The 25336-nt window shown below is 37.9% G+C and overlaps 1 protein-coding gene across 1 annotated transcript in view; it reads left to right on the top strand.

Annotated features, from left to right (window-relative positions):
- FREM3 (FRAS1 related extracellular matrix 3) overlaps positions 1-25336 on the top strand; it is a 57724-nt gene that overhangs the window by 19382 nt on the left and 13006 nt on the right. The window contains 5 exon segments of the mRNA XM_064450824.1: positions 17834-17983; positions 20186-20434; positions 21705-21797; positions 23412-23594; positions 25177-25307. Coding sequence (XP_064306894.1) covers positions 17834-17983; positions 20186-20434; positions 21705-21797; positions 23412-23594; positions 25177-25307 — 806 coding nt within the window.

Below are 25336 nucleotides of genomic sequence, written 5' to 3'. Positions count from 1 at the left end.
ACTTCCAGGTCTCTTAGAATATGGGAGGATAAAAAGATGAAATCCTCATAATTGGGTTAGATTTAAAAGCAGAAGACAAGGTAATTCAACCCATACACGCCAGCCCTCCACCACAAGCTGCAATAATGAAAGTGCCTGTTCCTTTAACTCCCCCCTGCCCAACCACATCAAAGAGGAAAAAAAATCTTCAATATAAGCGGCTTTATGTAGATTCATTAAGGCCTCAAAAGTTCTTGATGATAACTGAAATCGGGCATGAATTGTAAAAGACCTATTAAATACTGATTTAAAGGCCATGTAAAAGGCTTGACTCTGATGTGGTACTGCTGTTTTAGATTTGTGAGCTCCAAATGATCAGGTGTACTTTTTTGTCAGCTAATTTTTGCTCTTTTGATAGTTCTCTTTTCCAACACTTATAATATTTTCCTATTTTTCACTTGCATACACTTAATGAAAAAGTGTGATACTGTACAGCAGCCACTTTTGACATGTGTCCTGCACTTTGTATTTAGATATGTTTTTAAAAGTGATTTTATAACTTGCTTTTTGTTTTTATTTGTTTGTTCTTTAAAGTCAACTCTAAGGTCTTTTGAAATGCTGGCATGTCCTTAAAGTGGAATTTTATAATCAGGCTTAAGATATTTGGGAGGCCAGAGTGATGCATTACTTTAGAAAGCCATTTCACCAATAATTTGATGTTTCTCTAGATTTTCCTTTAGCTCAGATAAAAGTAGCTGCCTAGAGTAGGTGAAGGAATATGATTTTTTACGGAAAAAAAAAATGTCCTTTTTTTTAGGTTGGTAGCCTATGCTGTTATTTCAGCTCTTGAGACATTCAGGAGAGGAAAATCTACTAATTACATCAAAAGCAAAGACAAGGAACTAGTCCTTTTTTACATCATCTAGTTTTGCAATTTGTGCTTACAGTATTAATTTTAGAGAAACAATTTTTAGACTTTAAAAAATAATTGTTTTTAGGAACAGGAAGTCCATTTCTGAATTTTCAGGCTGAGGTTGTTGCTGGCTGTTTATTTATTTATTTAAAGTTTCTTGAAAAATATTTTTGTGCGTACAAAGTTTTATTGAGTCTAGTGGTATGCCTGCCTGCTTCTTGTCTGAGTAGGATGTTAGACCTTCTGTGCATGCCAGCAAAGAAAGAAGATAAAAGATTAGGGAATAATGGCAGCTGTTTTAGCTGGTCTGCTCAGAATAGCCACTTGCTCCTTCTGAGTCGGAATGTTGGCTCATTACAAATAGCAGACTGAGAATATTCACTCCTTACAATACAGCCTGGTATCGTGGTACACACAAACAAAAACCCCAAAAAGAACAACAGAAAAGGCCAAAACCCCTTCTAAGTGCATCTGTATAAATGCAGGGGAAAATGAGATATCTGGGGCAGGGGAGATATTATTTTGCTTTGTTGAGGGTTTTTTCTTTTTTTTTTTTGTTTCTTTTTGTTTGTTTCTTGGAGCATGACTTCTCTGAAAGAATAACTCCTCAAGCCATAGTAAAAGACTAATTTTGTTCAAAATAAAAAAAAGGAAAAACTTCCTAGTTCCCAACAAACCTTACACTTCCTGACATGCTATGTGTCCCTTCCCAAAGGATTTTTGAAGATTTTTGGGTGGTAGGGGGATGAGTGCCTACTTGTGACTTTGCCACCCCTCAATTTTTTAGCTAAAGTTACATTAATTTAGCTCTTCCCCTCCCTCTCATTTCCCTTTATAAGTTTTCCAATATTTGGAACTATTTCCCTTTCATATATGTTTATATTGACTGTCTTTTCCTGAGCTGGTGGGTTTTGTTCTTTCTTCCTTCTGTGCTTCTCCAACTTTTCATTCCTTTTGTTTCCTTCACTGTTTATTCCCCTGAACTACTTTCTATCTTTCTGAACCCTTTCAATAAATTTTAGCTAGCCAGCAAATCAAAGCCAACTGCAAATAGTCTTGCATCCACAGAACAGCTGTTGTAAAGAAACATAACTTTACTTGAAGGAATTGATAGAAACACTGCCCAGCTAAATTGAAGTCCAAGATGGTGGTTGGATGGATTTTTTCACCAGAGCAAAAAGAAAGAAAGTGGCCTGCCATTTGGGTTGTTAATGTACTATTCTTTACTAATTTAGAACTGCTGAACATATATTTATGCTGTCTGTGAGGGTTACAGAAAGAAAATCTGTTTCATAGCGTGCAGGACCCATGTGCCAAGCACATGGCCAACTTTTACCTCCTTGTATTAATCTAGACTTTTTCTCCAAGATCTAATAACACTTGGCGTGACATCAACCCTTGCTTGGGGTAGTAAAACCAAGAAAGCAGTAACTAGGATATTATTTTCAGGGAAACACTAAAAATGGAGGGCTCTCTTTTATGAAACTTGGGAAGTTTTTATGAAATTTTTGTTGACAAGAGAAAAACAGTTCTGGCTTTGTTAGATTTGTGAAGCTGATGGTATGGGACATTCCTTGAGGGCTTCCCTCTTTGGCCATGAAAAGGCTGATGGACTGTGTAGTGAAAGAGTTAGGGGCCTTATTAATTACAGTATCTTGTTGGAGTGCCACTGTTTATCACAGCTGTAGAACTGGGAACCATATAATTTCATACTGACCAGTTTTTAAGATACGGTTTGTTGTAGTTTTCAGTGTTCTCTGTTTCTCTGAAAAATGCGAATGTAAAATACTTAATATGAATGCTTAATATTTCCAGTAATTGCCCCTGCATATATATTCTTCGTAAAAACTGCAAAATGGCAAGCTGCAAGACTTTACAGCTTCTGATGCATATGTAAGTAATGTAATGAATTTGTGGTTTAGTTAGAAAATAAAGATATTTAAGCATATTTTTGGAACACACTTTACAGAATAAAGTTCTCCTGTTTGTTCCTTTTAAAGAAGTAGTACTAAATCCTCAACATAAAGAATGGATTCCTTAGACTAGATTTTATTGTCTCGTAAAAACTACAGAAAATGTATTATCTTAAATATTTAACCTCCGCCTCATCTAGCCTTTTCCTCGTTCTGAAATAAGGAATGGGTGAAGTAGTAGTGAGGCAGTAAACAAGTGTTGAACCTCACGTTCATATTGTGCATAGTACAAGTTCCTCAGCTATCCTGATTTTTGCTGAACTTAAGGAGCCCAAGGTTGGGAACCTGCTGTTGGCAGTGCATGTACCAAATGAGACGTCTGTTTGGAAGGAGGAAAAAATTGTCTAGGAGTATGAATGGGTATTTCGCTGTTTGCATATTAAGAGACAGGGCCAAAGGATATTCCAGACCTTCTAGGATGATGAGTTCTGTGATATTCCCAGTAACAGGAAATTATATGAGCCTACTTTGAGCCTTCTTAAAGCCTACAGAGTGTCTGGGGTCTGCTTTTGGGATCGTTTTGTTTAATACATGAGTTCATAAAAAGCCAGGCATTGAGTTCAGTTGGATGGGATGCACATTCCACTGAAAAGTGATGTGTATCTTTAGCTCTCTTGCTCTCTGATCTTTCCTAGGGATGATGAAAGCAAAAGGCATTTTCTAATAATTCATGGTGGCTGCTTTGCATCGTCAGCTCCAGCAGTCAGTCATCCGATCCTGTGACACACACTGTGCTGAGATTGCCAATGCTATAGGTGACATATGCAGTATGCTCCCCTCCACCACCACCACCACCCCCCGCCAGTGTTTCACAACAGTATGGGTTTTCGCATGTAGTGCACACTAAGGATAACAGTTCGAGGGGGGTGTTCTTTAGTTTTCAACATCTTTATGTCATGACTAAATAGTCTGGGGATAGTTACCTTGCAGATTAACCTTCCTAAAACCCCTTCTGCTCTGGCAGTAGGAGCAGAAGTTTCCAAAAGAAAATATCTGTAGAATACCTGAAGAATGATGAATATGTCTTTGCTAAACAGCCATGTATAATATTTAGTTACATATATAGGTGTGTGTTTTGTGTATGGAGAAGGAGACAGTGTGATGTATGTATGTAGGAGGGCTTTGCAGTGCAAATGGATGACTGAGATGATGGTGCTTGTGACTGGAAACAAGTGTGCAGGTGGTCCCGTCACATCTGGGTTTTACCTCTGTAGATATCTATATAGCATTTTGTTAGTAATCTCACACTTGAGAACTAGCTTTTGACTGTGGTTTTTGACTAGTAGGAAATTGGCTGGTTTATCATGAATTTATCATCTAATTAAAGTTTTTTTAATTTTGTGAGCCTTTTCGTTGTTTTTGGTTTTGACCTAGCCTTAAGTCAGAGTTTCCCTTTGTTTCCAGTCCTTCATTTGTAAGTTGGTAAGTCTTTTTAATTTGGAGCACACTGTGTTCAGTCTTATTTGCAAAAATGGGGAAAAAATCACCCAAAACACTGACGTCTGTCAGAGATGAAGGCTGTGAAAAACACAGCTACCATGCCTAGCAGAAATATGATGATCATGCTGAAAAGCAATTTTTCAGCAGAAATAATGTCATTCATTGGGATTTTTCTAGGATAAAAAAGAAGCCATTCTATTTTCTATCAGGGAGTAGTCGCCAAGAAGCACATGTGAATTATGCTTTCAGAGGTCTTTTTCCAGCCTACATGCAGCAATAGAGTTTCAGCCAAAGCAGCAGCCAAACACGTAAATAGGGTTTTTTGAAAATATTCTGGTTAGTAAATAGGTTTAGGCTTCGGCTTGCAACTCAGGTGATTTTTCAGAAATCTGTTTTCTTCAGTGCTTTTTTTCACAGTGTTGCTGAACGACTTGCATTTTTTGTTCGAATTAATTTGCACAATTATTTCCAAGTTGTAACTACTTAAAATGTCTTAAAATTGATTCCAGGCTCATAGGTTTTACGCAGCTGTAACCTCACTAATTACTGGAATTACTCACAACGTGTAATCTAGAGTTGCTTCCAGTTAGCAGGAGAATCCTGTGTTGGACTTTGCCCTACACTTTTTAAGAGCTTGACGCGACTCCCATAAAGGTGATGTTAGTATAAGAATTTGCAACCTTAAGGCAAATGAGAATTATGTGATGATTTTGATTAGATGTCAAGTGGGCGCTAGAAGAGAATTAGGTCCTTTAATCCAAAAGTTTCAGGGCTTATTTTATCGAGCGCTGAATTAGTCAGTTGATCTCATGTTGTCACCCTTCTGTAACAGAAGTACCTAAATATAGGGCAAAATATGGTTTTTTATCTTAAAATTGTTAACGTAATTAAAAAAAATATTAGCAGGATACAATTTTCTATTTTATTAAATTGTCTGTTTCAGTAAGTAGCAGCTTCTTAAATATCTGAGTTACTCTTTTTTGCAAATTTCTGTTCATTATGTGGAAAATCGTCAGACAAGTAGAGGACAGAGTCTTATTAGTTCTTGATGTGAGCAACTTTTTTCTTGTCTGTTCTTATCTTGTCTATGCTTTGTCAATTATCTATAAGCAATGAAAACTTTCTAAAATTAGGTGTCAGATCAAAAAGATGGAATTGGAGATCTTGTACTACAAAGCACACTGCATGCAGCATAAGGCCTAATTTTGCTAGGAAAAAGAAAAAGAATGAGCTGGTGTCTTATGGCTTCAAGAACAGTTGATATTTGACTACCTTTTGTATGGAAACAGGATTTGCCGGATCACATCAGAATATTACAGAATACTTCTAAAGAGTTAATTTTCCAAAACAGAAGAAAATTACAACCTAAATTTTGTTGGCTTTGTACATTTTAAATAACATTACATTAATATTTTGGTTTTTTCCAGTTTTCCTTTGTGTAATACAAAATAACTACCGTTTTTAATAAATTATTTTCCTGAAAGCAAAGAATACAAGCTTAGTCACAATTTCCCAATATTTTTGCACAATCAATGAATATATAATTCATTATATCTTCCTGACATGATACTACATGTTGCCTACATTTACTAGGAGATGCTGAATTCAGCTTGTGCTTGTGTTTGTTGATAGGCACATACTAGCAATGTAAAAAGAGTCAGTAATGTGAGACTATAATGTGACCCACCTAAAGCCTCCCAAAGAGTTATTTTCACAGCTTAATCCCACTCCTGACAGAAATAATCTTTGCAAAAGTAATCTTTGAGAGTTAGTAGGTAGCTTAATTAGGGAGCTGGTGTGCTAAGACACGCTGTGATCCCTGAACTAGCCTCCAGCCTTGAGGAAGATGTGTTGGTCAACTCTGGAAAGGCTGGGGGAGTGGACTATTGTGGTTCATGTGATGCATCTTTGTCCCTCGTATCTGCAGGTGAAAAAGGAGCCTGGCTTTGTCCTGAGGTGATATAAATATACTTAAGCAATGAACTTAGGGAATTCTAGTTGTGTTCCAAGAACTATATGTAGTATTCAGGATACTTTTTCTGTGACACAGGGGGGAACGTGATAAAAAGAGCCAGCCATTTCAACTAAACTGGGCTTGGATTTCACTGGAGCAGAGCTATGTCATAGATGAGAACTCCAAATTTCTGGAGGTGACCATCAGGCGCAGAGGATATCTGCGAGAAACCTCTTTTGTCAGTAAGTAAATCTTTAATATTTGAAGCTTCTTGCACCAGAAAAGGCAGCTGTTCAGGAGCTGTTTCATAGTTGCTTGTTCCTCTGTTTACATAATAAATGCCAAATAATGAGAATAACAATGGTATAGATTTTTATTGCTCAGATGTGGCTGTGTGGTTCATTTTCCACTGCTGCCACCCAGAAATCTAAGTATGTGTATTAGTAGATGTAAGAACAAATCAATAAAATGAACTTCTGCTGTTTGCCCAATGTCTTTTTCCTGCAGTCACTTGCCAGACAACAAAACAGAAGCTGGGATACTCTGCTTTATTTATTTTGGCAGGAGGATACATTTTGTAACACGTTAACTTTAGCCATAAGTAAACAAATAAGTTCTTGAAGTGGCTGGCCTGTGCTTGCAGAACCGAGTTGTGGAGAAGTTATTTACAACTCCACACTTTACGAGGGCAGTGTTATTCTGGCATTTGAGTTACGAGAAAATCTGGAAACTACTAGAAATTCTCAAGGGGTTGTCTGCTAGTGGAGGTGGCAGGTGTAGAGCCTGCTGTCATGGGATAGCAGAGTACCCAGCTGTGACAGCTCTGCAAAGTAAATGGGAATCATAGAAATCTTTGCACCAATGGAGCGGCTCCAGGAGCACTGAGCAGAAAGGTCTTTTTCTCCCTGATTTAAAAACAAAACGATAAAAGGTTTAAAGTTTTAGGGTTTTTTGTCATTTAATCCCATGTATGACAATATTTCCTTTGTGCAACGCAAATATATTGGGCTATTATCTGAGTGTTAATTAAATAAGACATTTAAAATCTAAGCAGTTTTGGAATAGAAAAACTGTGTGAATTTAGGAATTAAATAATTTAGGGATGATTTCATACTTCACAGCGCCTTCAGAAGCTCTTTGCTAGCCATCGCATTCTCCAACAAACGCCTAGGCCACTGACTTGAGAGGGATTAATTGTTCTCAGCTGGGGAGGTAAAGTGACTTGTAATTGCTGGTGTTGAACCTTAATAAAAAGATGCTTATATATTTGAACTAATGCTGGATTGAAACCCAGAGGCAGTAATGCATTTCAAAACCCTATGGTGGGTTACAGATCTTAACTCCTTCACATCCACAGTTGGATTCTGCCAGTATGTGTGCACCTTTGACTAAACCTAACAAGAAGGCTAGCTATAAAAATATGCAAGCTTAAAAAATGTGTAACAACTCTTTGTATTTAAAAAATCTTTTCCTGAGTGCCTTCCTATGATACATTTTTATGTACGATAGTCTCACTTAAAAATTTAAAAATAAAAAATTAAGTGTGTTGCATTAAGTAACAAAAGCTGAATTAATCCTTATGTCAGTTGTAGCACCCTGCACGTGAGTTTCCAATAAAGCATGTTCACGTTTCTGGATATTGTTTTTGCTCCTTCAAAACCTTCATGGTTTATCACCATTTTATGAACTCATGCTGCAGCAAACGCCATCTGATCTGAGTAGCAAACAAAACCTACTTGCAGTTAAATCCTCATCTGCTGCTTAACTTTGATCTAAATGGATTAATCGCTAGCCCTAGAATCTCTATGCAACTACCCTCTGTGTTTTGTATTAAGATGAGAATGTGCAGTCTTTTAAACCTGTACAGTGAAAAGCTTCTGCTTGGATAGTACCCCGGCAGAGAGGATGGATATGTGACTAAGTATTGTAGTTTAGAGTTACATGAGGAAGGAAAAAATGAGGGTGGGAGAGAAGAAGCAAATTTGCATAGTGTGGTGGACCCAGTAGAATCATAGAATGTCCTGAGCTGGAAGGGACCCACAAGGATCATCAAGTCCAACTCCTGTCCCTGCACAGAACAACCCCAAATTCACGCCATATCTCTGAGGGAGTTGTCCAAGTGCTTCTTGAATATCATCAGGCTTGGTGCCGTGATGCCTCCCTGGGGAGCCTGTTCCAGTGCTCCACCACCCTCTGGGGGAAGAACCTTTCCCTAATATCCACCCTAAACCTCCCCTGGCACATCTTCCTGCTGCTCCCTGGGGTCCTGTCATTGGTCACCAGAGAGAAGAGATCAGCGCCTGCCCCTCCTCCTCCTCCTCCCCTTGCGAGGAAGCTGCAGACCGTGATGAGGTCTCCCCTTGGTCTTCTCTTCTCCAGGCTAAACAAACCAAGTGACTTTAGCTGCTCTAAACCCTTCCCCAACTTCGTGGCCCTAAGTAAGTAAATCCTGAGAACATTGTTCTGTTGCACTGAACTGCAATTCCACATCAGATGTCCAGTTATTTACTCACCTAGCTAGGAGAGCATCTGCAGAAGCAAGACTTGGACAGATGGCAAAAGTCTTTCGGGCTTATTTAGTGTGAAGGTAAAAGTGATAAAAGAACTTCACAGATCTTAAATGCGTATAACTACAGCACAGATACAGAGTGGTAACAGAAACTGTAAGCACAAAGTGTATGTATAGTAGAGAAACTGGCAGAACAGGCATATGAACTATGTTTAAGTTGCAGTGTAAATATATATCATGCACTTTGGCTTATGCTGTTTTGTTATTGCAGTAGGAGTTGAGGATTAGATTTTATTTTCCTGAATGGCATAGGACTAGATGGCTCTTTTATTACTCTGAAGTAGATCTGTGAGGATTAGATTTACTGTTACTGCAGCAGAGTCTGTGATTACGGTAATTTACACAGGTATAGGATTTGTTTTGTGACAATATTATAGATGAAAAAAATTTGTATACTATCAGATAAAGTGGAAGAGTAGAAATAGTTAATAGAGGCTAATTTGGCCTGCACAGTAATTCTGACTGTGTCAAGATTAGTGCACTTCTAAGGTAGAAATGCAAATCTTCCTTTTTTATTACACTTAAAGACAGAATTCAAGAATTTATATTGTTAGAAGGAAAAGAAAAGCCACGTACTTTGTCATACTTCTGTTTGTTCTTTTAGTCCCTGTCTAAATCTTTCTTGCTAATCCAATCTTGTGAATACAATTGTGCTAAATAAGGCAGGAGTTTTGCACTGTGATTAGACATATCCATGGTATACAGGAGCGGTCAGGTTAAGTATTTAATCTATACTGCGCTGATTCTTTGGAGCTTTTGATTAACTTCATAAATAATGAGAATCTGGGGGCTGATTTCAGCATCCTGTAATAAAAGGAGTAATTTTCATGCTGTGGTATGAAGAAAAGACAGGCGCTAAAGATCCAGGAGAATATTTCTATTAGCTACTGTTTATTTCTACCCTTTTGTGTGTCCCACAGAAGTCAACTAGTCAAAAGAGGCACGGTTAAATTGGTCAGGGGAAAAATGTTTACTCAAATGGAACACGAATGGGCCAAAATAATCACTGGTGTAATTCCTCTGAAGCCAAAGGATTTACATCAGGAGTGAATTTGCCATAAGAATGAAGAAATCATGGTCTTTAGCTTGATGAGATTTGTTGAAAGGCTTCTTTATCCTTTTCAGAGAATAAGAAGGTAAAATAATGAAGAATTAACCATTGCAGCAAGGAGGGAGTTATTTTTTTTTACCAGACTCAATGAACAGATTTTTATTTACATGGAAAACAAAATTATTTATTATCAGCAGATCAAAACTGCTTTCTGTGCAGTTTTTTATAGTTAGAAAATTATTTTTATACATAAAGCTAAATTAGATATAATTGTTTCACATTAATAGAAAATTATCATGCTTCTACTTTTCAATACAGCTTTGATAGGCTATCATGTATTCACTTTCTTTCTTTCTTTGTTACAAAGCTTTCTAAGAGTACCATCTGGCAATGTAGTTAACGACCTATCATCAGATAAATTCAGAGTAATTCTGAACTTAGCCTATGTCATATGGAAAGATGGCCAGGCCTTAAGCTCAGTTTGTTAGAGAGTGTGCTCTGAAATGAAAAGTATCTTAAGAATACATCACTTTATAAGACTATTTCCATTTTGAATAAACAGACAGGAAACAGGCTGCCACTCTATTTTGATCTGACTTGGAAGCAGACTGCTGGCATTGGATTGATTGATAAGAAACTGGACAGCCTTTTCCCAAATGTGTAAAATTTGAGTTTCAGAGAGTAAAGTTTCACCAGTTTTGTTTTTCTGCAGAATGATACCTTGATCAACCAAACATTTCTAATACTTACACAGTACTGTAAGTGTATATACAGTGGATAAGTCTACGTACCTACAGTTCCTACAGTGGATAGTACTACAGTCCGTTAAAGTGAAAAAGAAGATTTCATAGCCATATGCCTGGTTGTGTCTGAAAGATGAACATTTTGGGGGTTTTGTTAATACTGGGAAAAACGGGTTGTTTAAGCAGATAAAGTTTCCCATTTTGAAGTGCAATATGCTAAAAACTGAAGTGTGCAGACCAAGGTTAGAATGATTGTTAGGCTCGGTAAAGGAATAAGGCAATAGTGAGCCAGAAAGTGCTTCTTTCCAACTGGGAAAAAGCTGAGTACAGCTTTGATATGGGATGTGACTGCATTTGCACAATCACAATCCTTTGGTCAAGTTAGTCATGATGAGGTGCGCTGTGATGCTTCTAACAAAAAGGATCAGAGAACCCTACAAGGAGAAAAAGAAAGAAATTGAGAGACAGAGATTTAAAAATATATATTAATAGAATTATTCGCAGCATTAAGGGATAATAGTAATCCCATGTTAGCCAGCCTAGAAAAAGAAAAGGAAAATGCAAAATTTTATTATTAAGATCTGATAGTATTTCGAACTACTTATAAGGATAATTGACCATACACAGCATAAATTCATGTTGATTCAGGCCATGATTAGCATTAAAGAAATGAACCTGGAACATGATACATATTTTTTGCATTTGTGGGGATTTTTATATTAGAAATTTTTACAAAAATTTTCATAATATTGGCACCACTTCCAGAACTTTACAGTTTAATGAACTGCTTAACAGTTCACATGAAAAGTAGGTAACCTTGCAGCGGAATACTAGGCATAGTTCTTCATGTGTAATGGTGAGCTCTGAGGTCTGAACCCCTTTATTTGTAAGTACAGATTGTAAAAATATAGCTGTGATTGAGTAAAGGGCAATATAGCAGATAAACTTGAATAATTACACCGTAAGTGCTTAAATACCTACAGAGGTCTTAGGCTACATCAGTGCAGTTAACGGAGTTTTTGTCAATAGCAAGATAAGGCCTTTTGACAGCGTAGGCATAGCGTGCAACTATGACCACACGCAGATACGTGCAGTATGAATGGGTTCCTTTCTATAGCAAGCAACACAGGAAATACTCCTCAGACTTTTTCTAAATAAAAGTGTTTTGGGAATGATTACTTTGCTCTTTTGTTCACCCATGATGAGATCCTGTGAACACTCCCGGACATACATATAAAAGCAAATACCTTGTGCTGATTTTGTTCACAGTATTCTGCATCTCACAATGGTCAAATACAACGAAAGCAGGTTATTGCTTGGTACTAGTATTGGTATTGTTTAACATTAGTAAGATTTGGAGTAACAAATGTATTTCTTGTTTCTGTATTTCTTTAAAAAAAAGAATACATTTGGGAGAGAAAAGGCCTGAGTTTCTTAGGCCAAAGAAAGCTGTATGTAAATGCCACAACTTTAATGTCAATCATTTCGGTGCTGCGGCATGTCAGTGGAAGTTGAAGAATTAGTTGTATTAAGTAATCTGAAGCGTTTTCACGCTATACAGCAAGAATGAAAGCCACCTGAAGTGTCATCAAGGAAGGCAGTCAGGTGTGCTGTCAGAGTTTCTGTTAGCGGAATTACAGCTGTTTAAATATTTATACAGAGTGGTTCACAAAGTATATAACATATTTCAGAAAAAAACATTCTATTAGTAAAGATAACGTCACCATAAGGTGAGAGAAATACCAGGCACTCAAACATTATTAAATTCTCGTAATCACTATTCCAGTTTTGGAAGTCTGATACCAGAGCACAGGCAGGAATGGAAATTATTTTTGTCTTGCTGGCTGTTTTGTCGGGATGTCTCATGAGAGCTTCATAAAACCTGTGAGATCACTGATAACCACAATGCTAGGTGTGTGTGAGGATGGAGGAGAAAGAAGTTTCTTGGCTTTATTGTTTCAGGGTTTGAGGTTTCTTACATATTCCGCTAGGTCTCCCTCTCTGAAGGACCCTACCTTGCTGCATTTTTAAATAAATGGATCTGTATAATGGCCTTATACTGGAAAGTAAAGCACACATTACAGTGACTTTTTTCTGTGAAATGCATGAAAATTTTCAGTATTAGTTCTGTACACAGGCCTATTTTCATCTCTCAGATGTAAAACTTAATCAGATATAGAAACTTATCCCTATTTAGCATCTGAAGGATTCAAATTTCCACCATCTCTGCTTAGGTGTGGTACAGTTTGTGCTTTATACAGAGGAAAGAGTTGATCAAAGCTTGAAGTATGGTTTGAAAGGCATATGCCCAGGGATTCCTTAAAAAGAAAACAGACTTTATAAAGAAGAGAGCCCTAAAATTTTGTTGTGAGTGTCATGAGGAGAGGCCTGCCACAGACTGCCTCAAGTGAAGATCCATAGCTCCTTACAGAGTCATGTTACATGCACATAAAAATCAGAAATAATTCATTATTAGGTCTCAAGAGTCTTCAGAGTCACCATTTTCATATAGCTTAGTGCATGAAAAAGTTTAAAACTTAAATATCTCTCAAACTATTACTCCACGTTGTCATAGCATCACAGTAACATTTAAATAAAGGAAAGTGTTAGTTCAAGAATTAAAAAGAAAAAGAAACAGCAAGTTAATAGTCAAGACATAATGTCTGTCCTCTGATCTAGGGTCTCTCCAAGCCAGAGAACAATGCACGTTTTGCAGTAGACCCTTGATCCTAAACCAGTAAGCTCTGAGTTGTGTATCGTTTTCCTGTGAGTGGGCGCCTGGGAGCACGCTGTCTTGTCTAGCTGAACAACGGGGCTGGTTGTTCAGTAAACAGCTTTGAAGAAATAGGTGCAAACAGCTTGTGGTTTTCTAAGTGAGTGGAAATCCACTTTAGCTCTTTGCTTGTGTGTTTAGGTGGTATCACTGGTAGAATAGGTTTCAGGAGCGCAGCTTAAAAAGAAAGAAAATTGGCTGGCTTTCCAGGCCAAACTAACACTTAGAACTATTATTTGATGAAGGAAAAATGATTCTAAATTTAATAGTTTATGGCATTTCATGATTGAAATCACTGTTGTTTACTAAAGATTATGAGTTAGCTAAGATGCTGTTCTGCTTTCTTAGTTAAATGGTAACTGATGTAATGATTTCTTCACTGGCCGTCATAAAAGGGAGGGAAGAGTATAAATACATTAATAACCTCCACTTTTAAAATGGCTTTTCTTTTTCCCTTTTTTTTTTTTTTAAAAGTGTATCAGCTTTTGAATCCTAAATAAGGTATATGTCTTTAAAATATAATGCCTTGGTAAAATTTAAAGGGTACCGAGGTTACCTTTGGGCTCCATAATAAGAATGGATTGTGTTTCAGAGGCAAGTGATTAATTTGCTGTAATAATTGAGTCATAAGTGTGATCTCCCTTGAGGGCTGGACATGTATGTTTAATAGCCCGTTGACTGATGTTTATTATCCCTACTGTTTTTGAGATAGCAGTTGTATCTAGGTAGGACATTCAGAAGCTCTGAAAACACAGAAAATGCTGTTGAATATTTCACTGGTCACAGTATCCAAGGAACAATTAAGAAAGTTGTACTATATTTATATTGGAAATGTTAATCTGAAAGATCTTTTAAAAATAATTATAGATATAATTCTTTTCTTAATCTTATTTTCATCTGCTTGTGTTGGAAATGAACAAAAGTATTTGCTTACTCAGTATTTTTCATTGATATTACAATAAGATTGAGAAACTTTGGATCATTGCAGCAAGCATTTCGAGTTCTCTCAGCTGGAGAATTATAAAAATCTTAGCACAATTTAAGATGACAAATTATGGTGAGTATAATAGAAATGGGAAAGATGACTCTAATAAGAATAATATGACCTATTATTGCATTTCTTTAAGCCGTATTTGAAAACAAAAAGCTTGTTATCAAAAGGAGAAGCACTGACATCTGAAGTTATAATGTTACAGTCCGTATAGTTGTAGACAGTGTGTGAACATTCAAGGGGGAAAAAAGTTGCTCTCCCAATTGAGGAGGCTGGTATTTAGAGGTGAATTCAATACAATTATCAGGCACTGCAATAAGCTGAACTGCCTGATCTCTTAGTACTTCAAAAGAATTTACAACCTGTACTTGAAAATTCATTAAGCTGTGCCTGAGTGAAATTGAGGGACTTTTGATATTTGAAAGCAGATTCCTATGTAAATAGAGAAAATTAACCATTCTAATTTTTAAACTAAATCTGGAATCTTTGGCAGTTCTTCCAGAGGGGAAGAAGGAATGGGAAAAAACAGATTATATTATATTACAAGTACTTTTAAAATGTTTTTAATATATAAATATTAATTTTGTTTTAATTACAAAGATCTTTGATTACTCCTGCCCAGAGTAAATAATTTGCAGTGATCATCTTCATGAAATGTGGCCAAAACTGTAACAGTTTTTGTCAAGTTGTATTTTTCCAAATTATTTTTCCACTCTTGGTAGGGTCCCCTGATGACTTTTCTGCCCGCTCAGTTGAAATAGGATCCTGGTCTCGGTGACACTGATATAACCTGAGGTTTGCCATTGACTTGTGAAGAATTACTCATTCTGTGCTTTACACAAGTTGGTTAAACAGAACTGTAACAACTTATAGGGCATCATTTGTCACTTGATAATCCATTAGTTGAGACAAAAAGGCAGGTAAGTTTGGGTATTTAGACTCCTACTCTTCTCCCCACCATGTGGGGAAGACTTCAGTAGTAAAAGCTGCATAGCCTGTGGGAGGAGAATGTGGTCATCTTCAAACTCTTACCTGTCATGGCAGGGGGAAAAATGCCAAAACTGGCAAATAACTGATCATTAAAACTGCTGATTGGAGGGGTGGGAGGAGGGTGGGGAGAAAAATCTGTGTTGGGTACTGCTTCAGGCAAAGCAAAGATTTCTTTGAAAACAGCTTGAAGTATTTAATTGACATAAGATGACATACTCAGTTTGACTTTAAGTCACGGTACCCCTTTTCTTAAAATGCAAAAATACTTCAAGAATTAAAAAATAATTTTTCAAGAAGAAAGCCAACACTTTCAACCCCCCAAAGGCTGCGATTTTTAGCTAGAAGTCTTGCAGTCCTGTTGAATAGATCTGTCTCTCAAAAAACCACATTTTAAAGAACTTTTTGTTTTGTTAAACTATTTAAGTCATCATCAAATGTCTGGTTTCATTCTCCAACCTTTCTCTTGAGTTTTGCATGCAAAAGCTTTGCTTTGTTAGACATCCTGCTGGGCTGACTAAGACAGGAGTTGTTTCAGCCTGTTTAAAGATAATCTGTCAAAAGGCTGAAAATAAATATTAATGCAGTCCTGCTTGGAACACTTGTCCCTTCCTCAGTACTATGCGCTGGACACCTCGTCTGCTGCAGCAACTCTTTGTGATTATCAGGGTTTGCTCCGATGGTGAAGTAACATGAAAGTTCACAGTTCAGTGGCACAAGAAAATTACAGCAAGTATCCACAGGTGCCTGCAAGCTGGAGTGGCAATGTTTATATAGGTATGGCCCAGATGGTGTTCTGATGGTTTTATACGTACATGGAGGAAGCAGATAGTGCCTCTAGGCAAATATAAAATTCTCAATTAGCTGGCAGTGCTCTCTGCCCCTGTGAGAAAAGAACTTAGCTAGATATTCTCATCCATTCACAAAAAGAACGTTTATTTAGGTTTGGGAAGGTGAGATCCAGAAGGTAAAAAATTATTACTAGGAAGAGGCATTTTTATTATTGAGCTGTTTCACACTATATAGAAAAGCCTGTGTATTTTTCTGTGCTCTACTTGGCACATTGAGTCACTGGAAACCATCTGTCCCTCCTGTAAAATTGGCTTTAAGCTCAGTAATAAACTGAGCTCTGGAAAACAGCAGGTAGCCAAAAATTAAAAACTCCTTACAGACCGTGGTGTTTTAATCTAAGCTTCCATTTCCACAGATTTAGGGGACAACAATCACAACTTTTAATGCTTTCCTGAGTTCTTTGAATTTCCCCAAGAGGTGCAATAGAAATGCAGCGTCTTAGATGAGTGCCAGGCTTTTGTGCAATTGCGGCAGTTCTACTAAAGAAGATGCCGGCTAATGTCCTAAAATACTGTTGCTGTGGCATTGTGTCAATATAAACTAGCAGTAATATGCAACATGGGAAAGATATGACACGCTCTATTAATACTGATAGCAAGATAAGGCCTCCTATTGTTTAGGTGACAAAAGTAAAGGAGGCCATATATTGAATTTAGCAGACTCTATCCATTACTTAGTAAAAGCAGCAGGTATAACGTGTCTCCCGTGTGGGCTTCTTCATTTTTCTTGATGGGTATTCAGAAAGGCGGCTAAACTGGTGCTAGTTTGAGACAGTCTTGTGATGTTTGACCTCTTATGCTAAACAATAGAGTCTGCTTAAACCCAATTTAATATTGGCCTTTTCCATGACATGGGCTGTGCAACTTTTTGTATTCCCTGTGAATAATTAAAGTCAGTTTACCACACTGAAAAAAAACCCAGCTTGTAACCCTTTAACTTGCTACATCCATGTCAAATGTTTGCTTTGAAAACAGTTTTTTTTTAAAAAAAAAGTCTGAACTCTTGAAATCCTGCAAACTGCCTTTATCTTTTTGGGGAGGGGGAAGGTGTATTTAGGTATATATTTCCTTTAACAATAAATTTTTTATAAAAATCTGCCTTGGTTTGCTGAACAAAAATATAATGGAAGAACTATCCCATGTCTTCTCTCTGTGTTATGCTACAGAGTCACAATTTTTGAAATGGCTGTTTTATTCAGATGGTAAGGTAAACAGCCAGTAAGCTCAACAGCTGGCTGGGGAAGATCTATGTCAGCTGCAGATAAGACCAAAAACATATAGATATAACACTACATTTACTTAATGCAAGGAGTGTTTAGTTTGTTTTTTTTTAAAGGATTACAAAAACCCTTACACTAAGTGGTAGGCAAATGCGTAATAACATATATGTAAGTGGACAGTAGATATTACTGGGATTTGCAGCGGGAACTGGTAATGCTCCCCCTCCCCCCCTCCCCCCCCCCCAGCTGTTAACGTATTAAAAGTCAAACTGCAGAGTTTGAGCGCTAAAAGTCAGACTGGAGAGTTTAAGTGCTAAATATACCTGTGCATAAGAGCAGGCCAAAAGAGGCTTTTTCAAAAATATATGCTTTTTTTTTTCTGTATTTAGAACCTGCTTTCTACTTCGGTAACACTGAGTATCGAGCTGATGAAAGTGCTGGTTATGTGGACATCCGTGTCCGGAGGACTGGAACAGATCTGTCCAAAGCAGCTTCTGTCACGGTGTGTTCCAGAAAAACAGAACCAGTGTCAGCAGAGGGTGAGTTACTCATATAAGCATTGCTCAGGTTGCTTTAGAGTATGTGAGCGTGAAAATGGGCTATCTGGCATTCACTCTTATTTACCTTCAGTGTATATATGGGATGGAAAAGTTAAGTAAAAGACATCAGAAGTGGATTTATCAGGTAGAAAACATGATATTTGTGTCCCAGTTGTGTATGGCAAGGACAGCTCAGGTAAGCTCCCTGACTTTCTGATGGAGATGGCAGAATGGATATCAATAAAATGAGCGTTAATTTACTCACACCTTAACTGATGGCAGACATTGGGAGGAATGGAGTGAGAGAGAGAGGGTATCGTCTTTATAGCACTGTGTTTCCCTGGAATAAACCTGAATTTACAGCGTAAGTCTGCAGTTGCCCTGAAATGATGCTACCAGTGCATTAGCCAGGGAAGCTTTCTTTATCTACAAGAGCTGGTGTATCTGAGGTTTTAGGATCTCTCAGTTACTGTGGAGACAAATTCCGGAAGGCACAACCAGTGTGACCTCCAAGGATTTTCTCTGTCCAACAATGACCCAAAATACCCAAAATCTGGTGACTGGCTCTGTAAAACCCAGTCCCAAAGAAAAGCCATTTCCCTATCAGACTTTGGGAATACTTAGGCTGGCCAAAATTTTGAAGTGCTCTTTAAATATGTTGCTTCACTTGCTAGCTCCTAAAGTGATTTTAAAGAGCGGTTATAGATGCTGGCTGTCAAGGAAATCAGTTGCATTAATGAGAATTTCTCTGTTCAGCCCAACAAATTGATGACACGCTGGGAAGAGATAGATAAGGCTTCAGAAATTTTCATATTAATCAAGCTGAAAGCAAAATTTTCTTTTTTAATATGTATGTGATAGATGATCAGATTTGCTACCAAAATAACAAAGAATTACAGCAGCTAGTAATGCAGCATGTATGATTGAAGGGACAGTTAATTAACTTATAATGTACATAAATGAAAACAGAATTCGACTACAGTTACTGAAAAACAGGGAAGCGGTTAGCAAAATAGACAATGTATGTGATGAATATGTGAGGACTCACTGTTCAGGTGAAGAAATATGATTGGATCCTACAGAATTTTCTGTGTTGTGTATAAAGTAGCGAACTAATGTTGCATTTCCAATCTTGTATTTATAGTTTTTTTAAAACAAATAACTTCTGTTAAAGCCTAGTTATGAGATGTGGAAAAATATGCTTTTCACTAAATCTTCTCCTAATGTCAAATATTTACAGAGTTTTGCACACAAAAAATATTAATATAGTTGTATACGAAATGCCTATGGACACAATATTTGATTAAGGAAAGAACAAAACCTGTGCAAGAATTGTAGCTCTTCATGATGCACCGAGCTGACCAGGGAGGTCAGCTTTTACGCAGGTAAGTGTTCCTTGCCTCTAATCCAGAGGCTTTGTTAGGTTGCGTAAAAGAAGAAGGCACAGTTGCTTTTAAGTATGTAGACTTCAACGTACGGTGACAAAGAAGGGAAAGAATAGCTGTCATTACAAGCAACAAGCAGAACATTTAAAAGGGGATAGAGAGGAACACTCTGGTTAAAAAGAATGCAAAATTATGAAAATAGAATCTCAGTGAAACAATGGGGCACGAGCAGAAGGAAGAAGTGAAGTCATTTTACATCTTCCAGTTTAGATTTAATAGTCTCATACACACACGCACACACACACACACACACACACACGTCATTCTAGGTGTTTTCATGTGCACTCAGTCTGCCTGCTTCTTCTAGGGATGAGACAGTGGTAAGAGCATGATTTTCAAGTTCAGTGATCTAGCCTAGTGCAAGACACTTTTTCTTAGGGTGCAGGAGGAATTATTCTGGGACAAACATCTGCTCCTTTAAGATAAATAGCTAAATAAAACCTCATGTATGTAGTCCAGAATTGAGCAAAAGGGTTAAATTGCTGTGGACATCAGGTCTGTTGTGTGTTGTGGAGGCCGTAGCCTGTTAATCTGCAGTTAGAAGGATCTTCAACAAGTTTTAATTCAGCTGATGGCATAAAGAGTAAATAGTGATCCAGATATATATGTGTGTGTGTGTGTGTGTGTTGCACAGTGTGTTCATTGTTCCCAAATTTATTTGCACGTGACAAAAATCTAAATTACATTTTCTCTGGGAAAGCAATAGAAACTGCTGCAAACACAGTTCACAAACCTACAAGTGAATGTTAACATATAGTAGTAACTGACCATACAAGTCTTGTTGCTTCCCAAACAACTGGGGTTGATTATGTGGGTATCAGCCGCAACCTGGATTTTACACCAGGAGTCAACACGCAAGTGTTTCATGCGATCATCCTTGATGATTTGGGCCAGCCTGTTCTGGAAGGTCTGGAGAAGTTTGAACTAGTTCTCTGTGTGCCCACGAATGCAGTGCTTGGAAAGCCTAGCAAAACTACTGCCTTTATCAATGACACTGTCACTGACTGTAAGTATGAAGGGGGTGGAAGAGAGTTTTTCCAAAGGGTTTTCCTTTTAGTGCTTTAAGTGCACTTAGAAGGTGGAAGATCTCTTTTGGCAGTAGCATAAATTACTATGTGTATAAGTGCTGTAATATATCTTTTACCCCAACAACATTATAAAGATTAACAGCTGTGCGCTACACCTGAAGTCAGAACATAGGACTATAGTGCAGGTTCTTTACTCTGAATTCTCTTCCTTCTCATTATGTACCTGAAGATACTGTTTTGGACAACTTAACACAATAGTGGAACTGTGCCATGAGCTAAAAGTACATTTGTTTATGCCTGGTGCATTAAGGCTATTTGTTTTAATTTTAAAGGTAGAGGAGCCATAGGGATTAAATTTTTTTCCACCTGGTAGTTATCTGAACACCAAAAATTGTAGGGAGCTAAGTTTTTCAAATAATTACGCAGATTGCTATTGCATGAAACTGTAACTGTAGGGGAGCATTAAGGGGAAAAAAATGTAGGTGTAAAACTGTAGCAGTAAACAATACTCAACACAGCGCCATTTACAAGTTCTCCAGCACTGCTAAGTAAACCGAGCTGACTCCCAGCAGTCTCAGGTTTCTGCAAATTCACTGCACTTCAAAGACTTAAAGAAGCTATATGGTTTTAGAAAGCTCGTTCTCAAACAGAACTTTGAAGAGCAGTTACAGTTTCACTCTGAAATATTTACTTGTTCAAGTCAGTGCAAATACTGACTTCATTGGAGATGGACTTGTGGTCATCACCCTTTTTTGCCCTCGTGGTACCGTGCACCTACTTCCTCTCTGCATCAAAGGTAAAAGAAACTGCTTTGTGAAAAATAATCCCAGAGCTCTGAAGTGGCTCAAATGCTATTTTTAAAAAAATCACCAAGTCTTAGCTACTGTGAGAAGACTGGTGACAGCATTAGTACTGAGTTGGCAATCAGTTGCTGTAGACCAGGAAAGTGTTTGAGTTCATCTAGATTCAGAATCTGTGTTTAAAAAGCATGTGTAAATCTGAACCTTCTCCAGTTTATTGTACAAAGCCAGCAAATACAATGGGAAGTTAAAGAAAATTGCTTTTTTTTTTTTAGGAATGCCGTTAATATTTTCTGCCCGTGTGTGGGTCCTTTTCACCTTGCATAACATGTTCTGTTGTCAGTACCCAAAGTCCAGTTTAAAGAAGCAGCGTACGTGGCAAACGGAAAAGATGAACAGCTGGTGGCCCTCATTTATTGAAGCGGTGACATTAACCATAAATCCACAGTGTGTTGCTATTCCCGCCAGGGTTCTGCCCAAGTTATGATGGACTACAAGGAGAGGCCAAATACAGATGAGCCTCTGGTGGTGCTTCTCCCAGGTAAGCTTTTCCCTTTGGAATTAGAAAAGAATGTGCGACTTTTGTCTGACAAATAACCTGATGGTAAATAGGAGCAAGACCTGCAGGACCGTCAGGGAGTTGTTATGCCAGTTGAGCTTCCATGGATGAAAAATTCAGCACAGGACTACTTAACAAATAGTTTTGTCACTATGACAGCAGCACTTTCAAAGGTTTTTATGGCTGAAATTGGACAATAAAGAACTCAATAATATTAAACATCCTCTGCCATGCTTTTGAGCATAGCACTTGTTCATGTAAATAAGCAGGAATAATACTGATGCAGTGCCTTCAGCAGAGGAGAATCAGAGCAGCGGGTTCCTTGCCGTACAACACCCTGCTGAATGCTGCAAGGAATGCTGCCTAGTTTCCACTGTGGCAGAGTCATGGGATTTTTCCTTAGCAGAGGTTGACTCAAACACAACAAAAAAAGTCAAGCGTGCCCGTCAGCACTAGTCTCTGCTTCCGTGTCCTTGAGACTCTTTTCTATGATAAGCCTGAAAAGAGCATGGGGTTTGGTTTTGGTTTGGTTTTAACCTGATCTTTTGTACTCCTATGAATATGTCTTGTTCTTGCTTCGTACCTTTCTGCAGGAGAAACCGAGAAGCCCTGTGTGGTAAATCTAGAGGATGATGTCATTTTTGAGGAGGAGGAGGAATTCAGATTGGTGCTTGGGGATGCCAAAAAGTGATTCCACATTTGGTGCTTCCATTGGGGACCAGGAAGAGACTGTGGTCAAGATTAAGGACGAAGAAGACAGTGAGTTTTATGTTACTTTTTGATCATATATGTAGCTGCAAATGGGAAAATGGGGCTAATTCTATTTACTGTTTGGTTCAACAGTTTTTAAAGTACCCAGTACCAAGTTTTTAAAAAAACTGTCAGCTATTTAATCTTTATGTTTTGAATTTGCACCCTTTTAATCTCTTCTGAACGCATCACTGGCTTTGCCTTTTGTGGGATAATGAGAAGAGAAATTATATTGTTTATTTCCATTCCATGTATTGCTCTATATGTGCTGCTTTCATGAGAGTATCATAAATTTGACTAAGTTGAAGGAATCATGGATGCCTTGGGTCAAATTCACACACGCACACACAAGAAAAATAACATAGTATAACTGATAATGCTGTAAAATGGACTCCTTACAAGCTGTAAAGTCATTTAAGAAAATGCCTTTGACAAAGCATTAGTATAAGTAACTTATAAAAGTATCTGCTTTCTTCAAAAGCTAAACATATTTTATGTCTGTTCTGCTCCAGATTCTACTAAAGCAAACACCAGGGACCAGGTATTCTCCTTTTATTAATAGCTACACACTTCTACCTGAATTCCAGTTTCCAGGATATTTCACTTTCATCATTCCAGACAGCGATCAATAAACCAAGTAAATTAATAGCCAGACAATCACTTTGAATTCTGAGGTTTGTTATGACTTTCTAATTTCCTTTGGACTATCTGCTCTCAGATAAGGTATTTGCACTTGGCCTAGTTGACATGAGTAAAGTTTTTCTTTTTTTTCTTTTTTTTTTTTTTTTAAAATGTTCAGATTTCTGTTGTTGGTTTGTTTTGTTGGTTTTTTTTCCCCTCATCTAGAAACAGTGATTAAATTCTCTGAAATAAAACACAGCATTCAGGAGCCCCAGGAACCTGGAGAAGTTGTACTAGTAAGAATCCATCTTCTATGCCACAGTGATAGCTCCAAAGTATCTGTTGCCAGAGTGCACACTGAGAATGGCTCAGCCGCCTCAGGGGAAGACTGCAATCCAATGTCAGAAGGTAAGGGCTTCACTGGGTGCAGGGATGGGAAACATTAGTTTGGGAAGTGCCTTCCTGCAAATGAGTGCTGGACAGGGTGCTGAATTCTTGTATTGATAATCAAAAGGTAAATACTGTATTTTAGACTAGGAGTTCCTGCTTCACTTTGTGTGTTTTGGAATAGGAGACTTAAGTATTATCTATTTTTGTTTTTCTCCAAGTTAATTGTGGAACCTCTCAGGGACTGTGTTAGTATGGGATTGCGGGTGAGATTCTGTTTGCTCTGGGCTACTTTGAATTTCCTGACCTGGAATGCAAACTCAGGGCTGCTTCATAAGCATGAAAGTTCAGCCTAGTTCGGGTTGTTATCTGCCCGAGTCATGTGTTTGAGCAGAATTTTGTTCTTGAGCTTTGCCTTCAGGTCCCCTGAGATGGCAGAGGATTAGGATACTGTTATGATAGACAGCTTAAGAAGATACGGGAATATGTTCAAATTCCTGGTTCTGCTATTTTGAGGCAGTTGTCTAGATTTATTCTGCTTTCATCATCCTGCAGTATGGAAGAGAGATCTGTCCTAAGTGCTGATTTGCCAGTGGTGGGATGCTTTCCATAGAAAAGCCCACTCCTGGGAGCTGGCACCGCGGTCGCCCATCTCCCAGGAAAGAGTCCAAGCCTCAAGGTTGCAGACCCATATTCTCTTTCTTGTGACCCACTGCATCTGGATTTTGTTTTCCTCACAGTGACATGGTTTTGATGGAGTGTTGCCCTCACAGGAACAATTATAGCCTGGTGGTGATGCAAACTCCCTAGAGGAGTAACTCTTCTACAGTGTCTCCCAGGGAGGTATGACCTTGAATACAATTAGAGTAAAAATGAACACAGAGGATCTCTCATTCCTTGAGTGTTTGTGCTATTGACTAAGGGCTAATGTCAGAAAAATGGGTACCACTTCCTCCTGATCTTTAGCAAGACATTACAATCCCCACTTGGTTTCTGGAGGAAGGACCATAGATGCCTACTTCTAATAGGCTGTTCTTATCGTGGGATTTCACATAGACAAACTTGTCTGCTAAAGACCTGGTGCCAAGTACGTTGACTTTTCAGTTCAAAGTTGGATCCCGTTTAAATATGCATAGCAAATGGAGCCTAAGACAGTATCCATGCTGGTATGGTAATGTACCTGGGCCCATTCCTTGGCATGCAGACCCACTCTGTGGAACTTTTTTTGCCACTAAAGCAGGATCTCTGCATGAAAACTGCCTCCCAGGCCCACACAAATTCTGAACTGCGTTCAGGAACTGTTTGGAAGAAAGCTTAGTTGGGTTGGTGCAAAATCGTGTCAGGATGTTATGTTTTTATATTAATTTAAGTCTTCCAACAAGTTATCAATATCAACTTGTATTTATTTTTTCTGTCCAGCAAAGTTGGTTAGTTTTACTTGGTTGTTGTGCTGAAGAACAGATGCTAACAGCTCAGTCTACTAGTACATTTTACTTAGAGCAAAAACATGTTATTGCAAACTGAATATGTTACTTGAACACAAAGAAAACAATTGTTTGGCTCTTGATTTTGCGTTAATTTGTTGGTTTGGTTTTTTAATCAGATATTGAATTCAGAGAAGGAGAGACCGAGCATTTTGTTGAAGTAGAGATTCTGTATGATGGCATAAGAGAAATGAGAGAAGCGTTTATTGTCCACCTGAAAGCTGATGAGAACATGATGGCAGAGACACAGGTAACCACTGTGTACAGCAGAAGTTACCA

The sequence above is a fragment of the Phalacrocorax carbo genome, chromosome 4 (genome assembly GCF_963921805.1).
Source record: "Phalacrocorax carbo chromosome 4, bPhaCar2.1, whole genome shotgun sequence".
Classification (NCBI taxonomy): Eukaryota; Metazoa; Chordata; class Aves; order Suliformes; family Phalacrocoracidae; genus Phalacrocorax; species Phalacrocorax carbo.
Note: the sequence above shows the minus strand (reverse complement) of the source record. Positions and strands in the feature narration are given on the sequence as shown.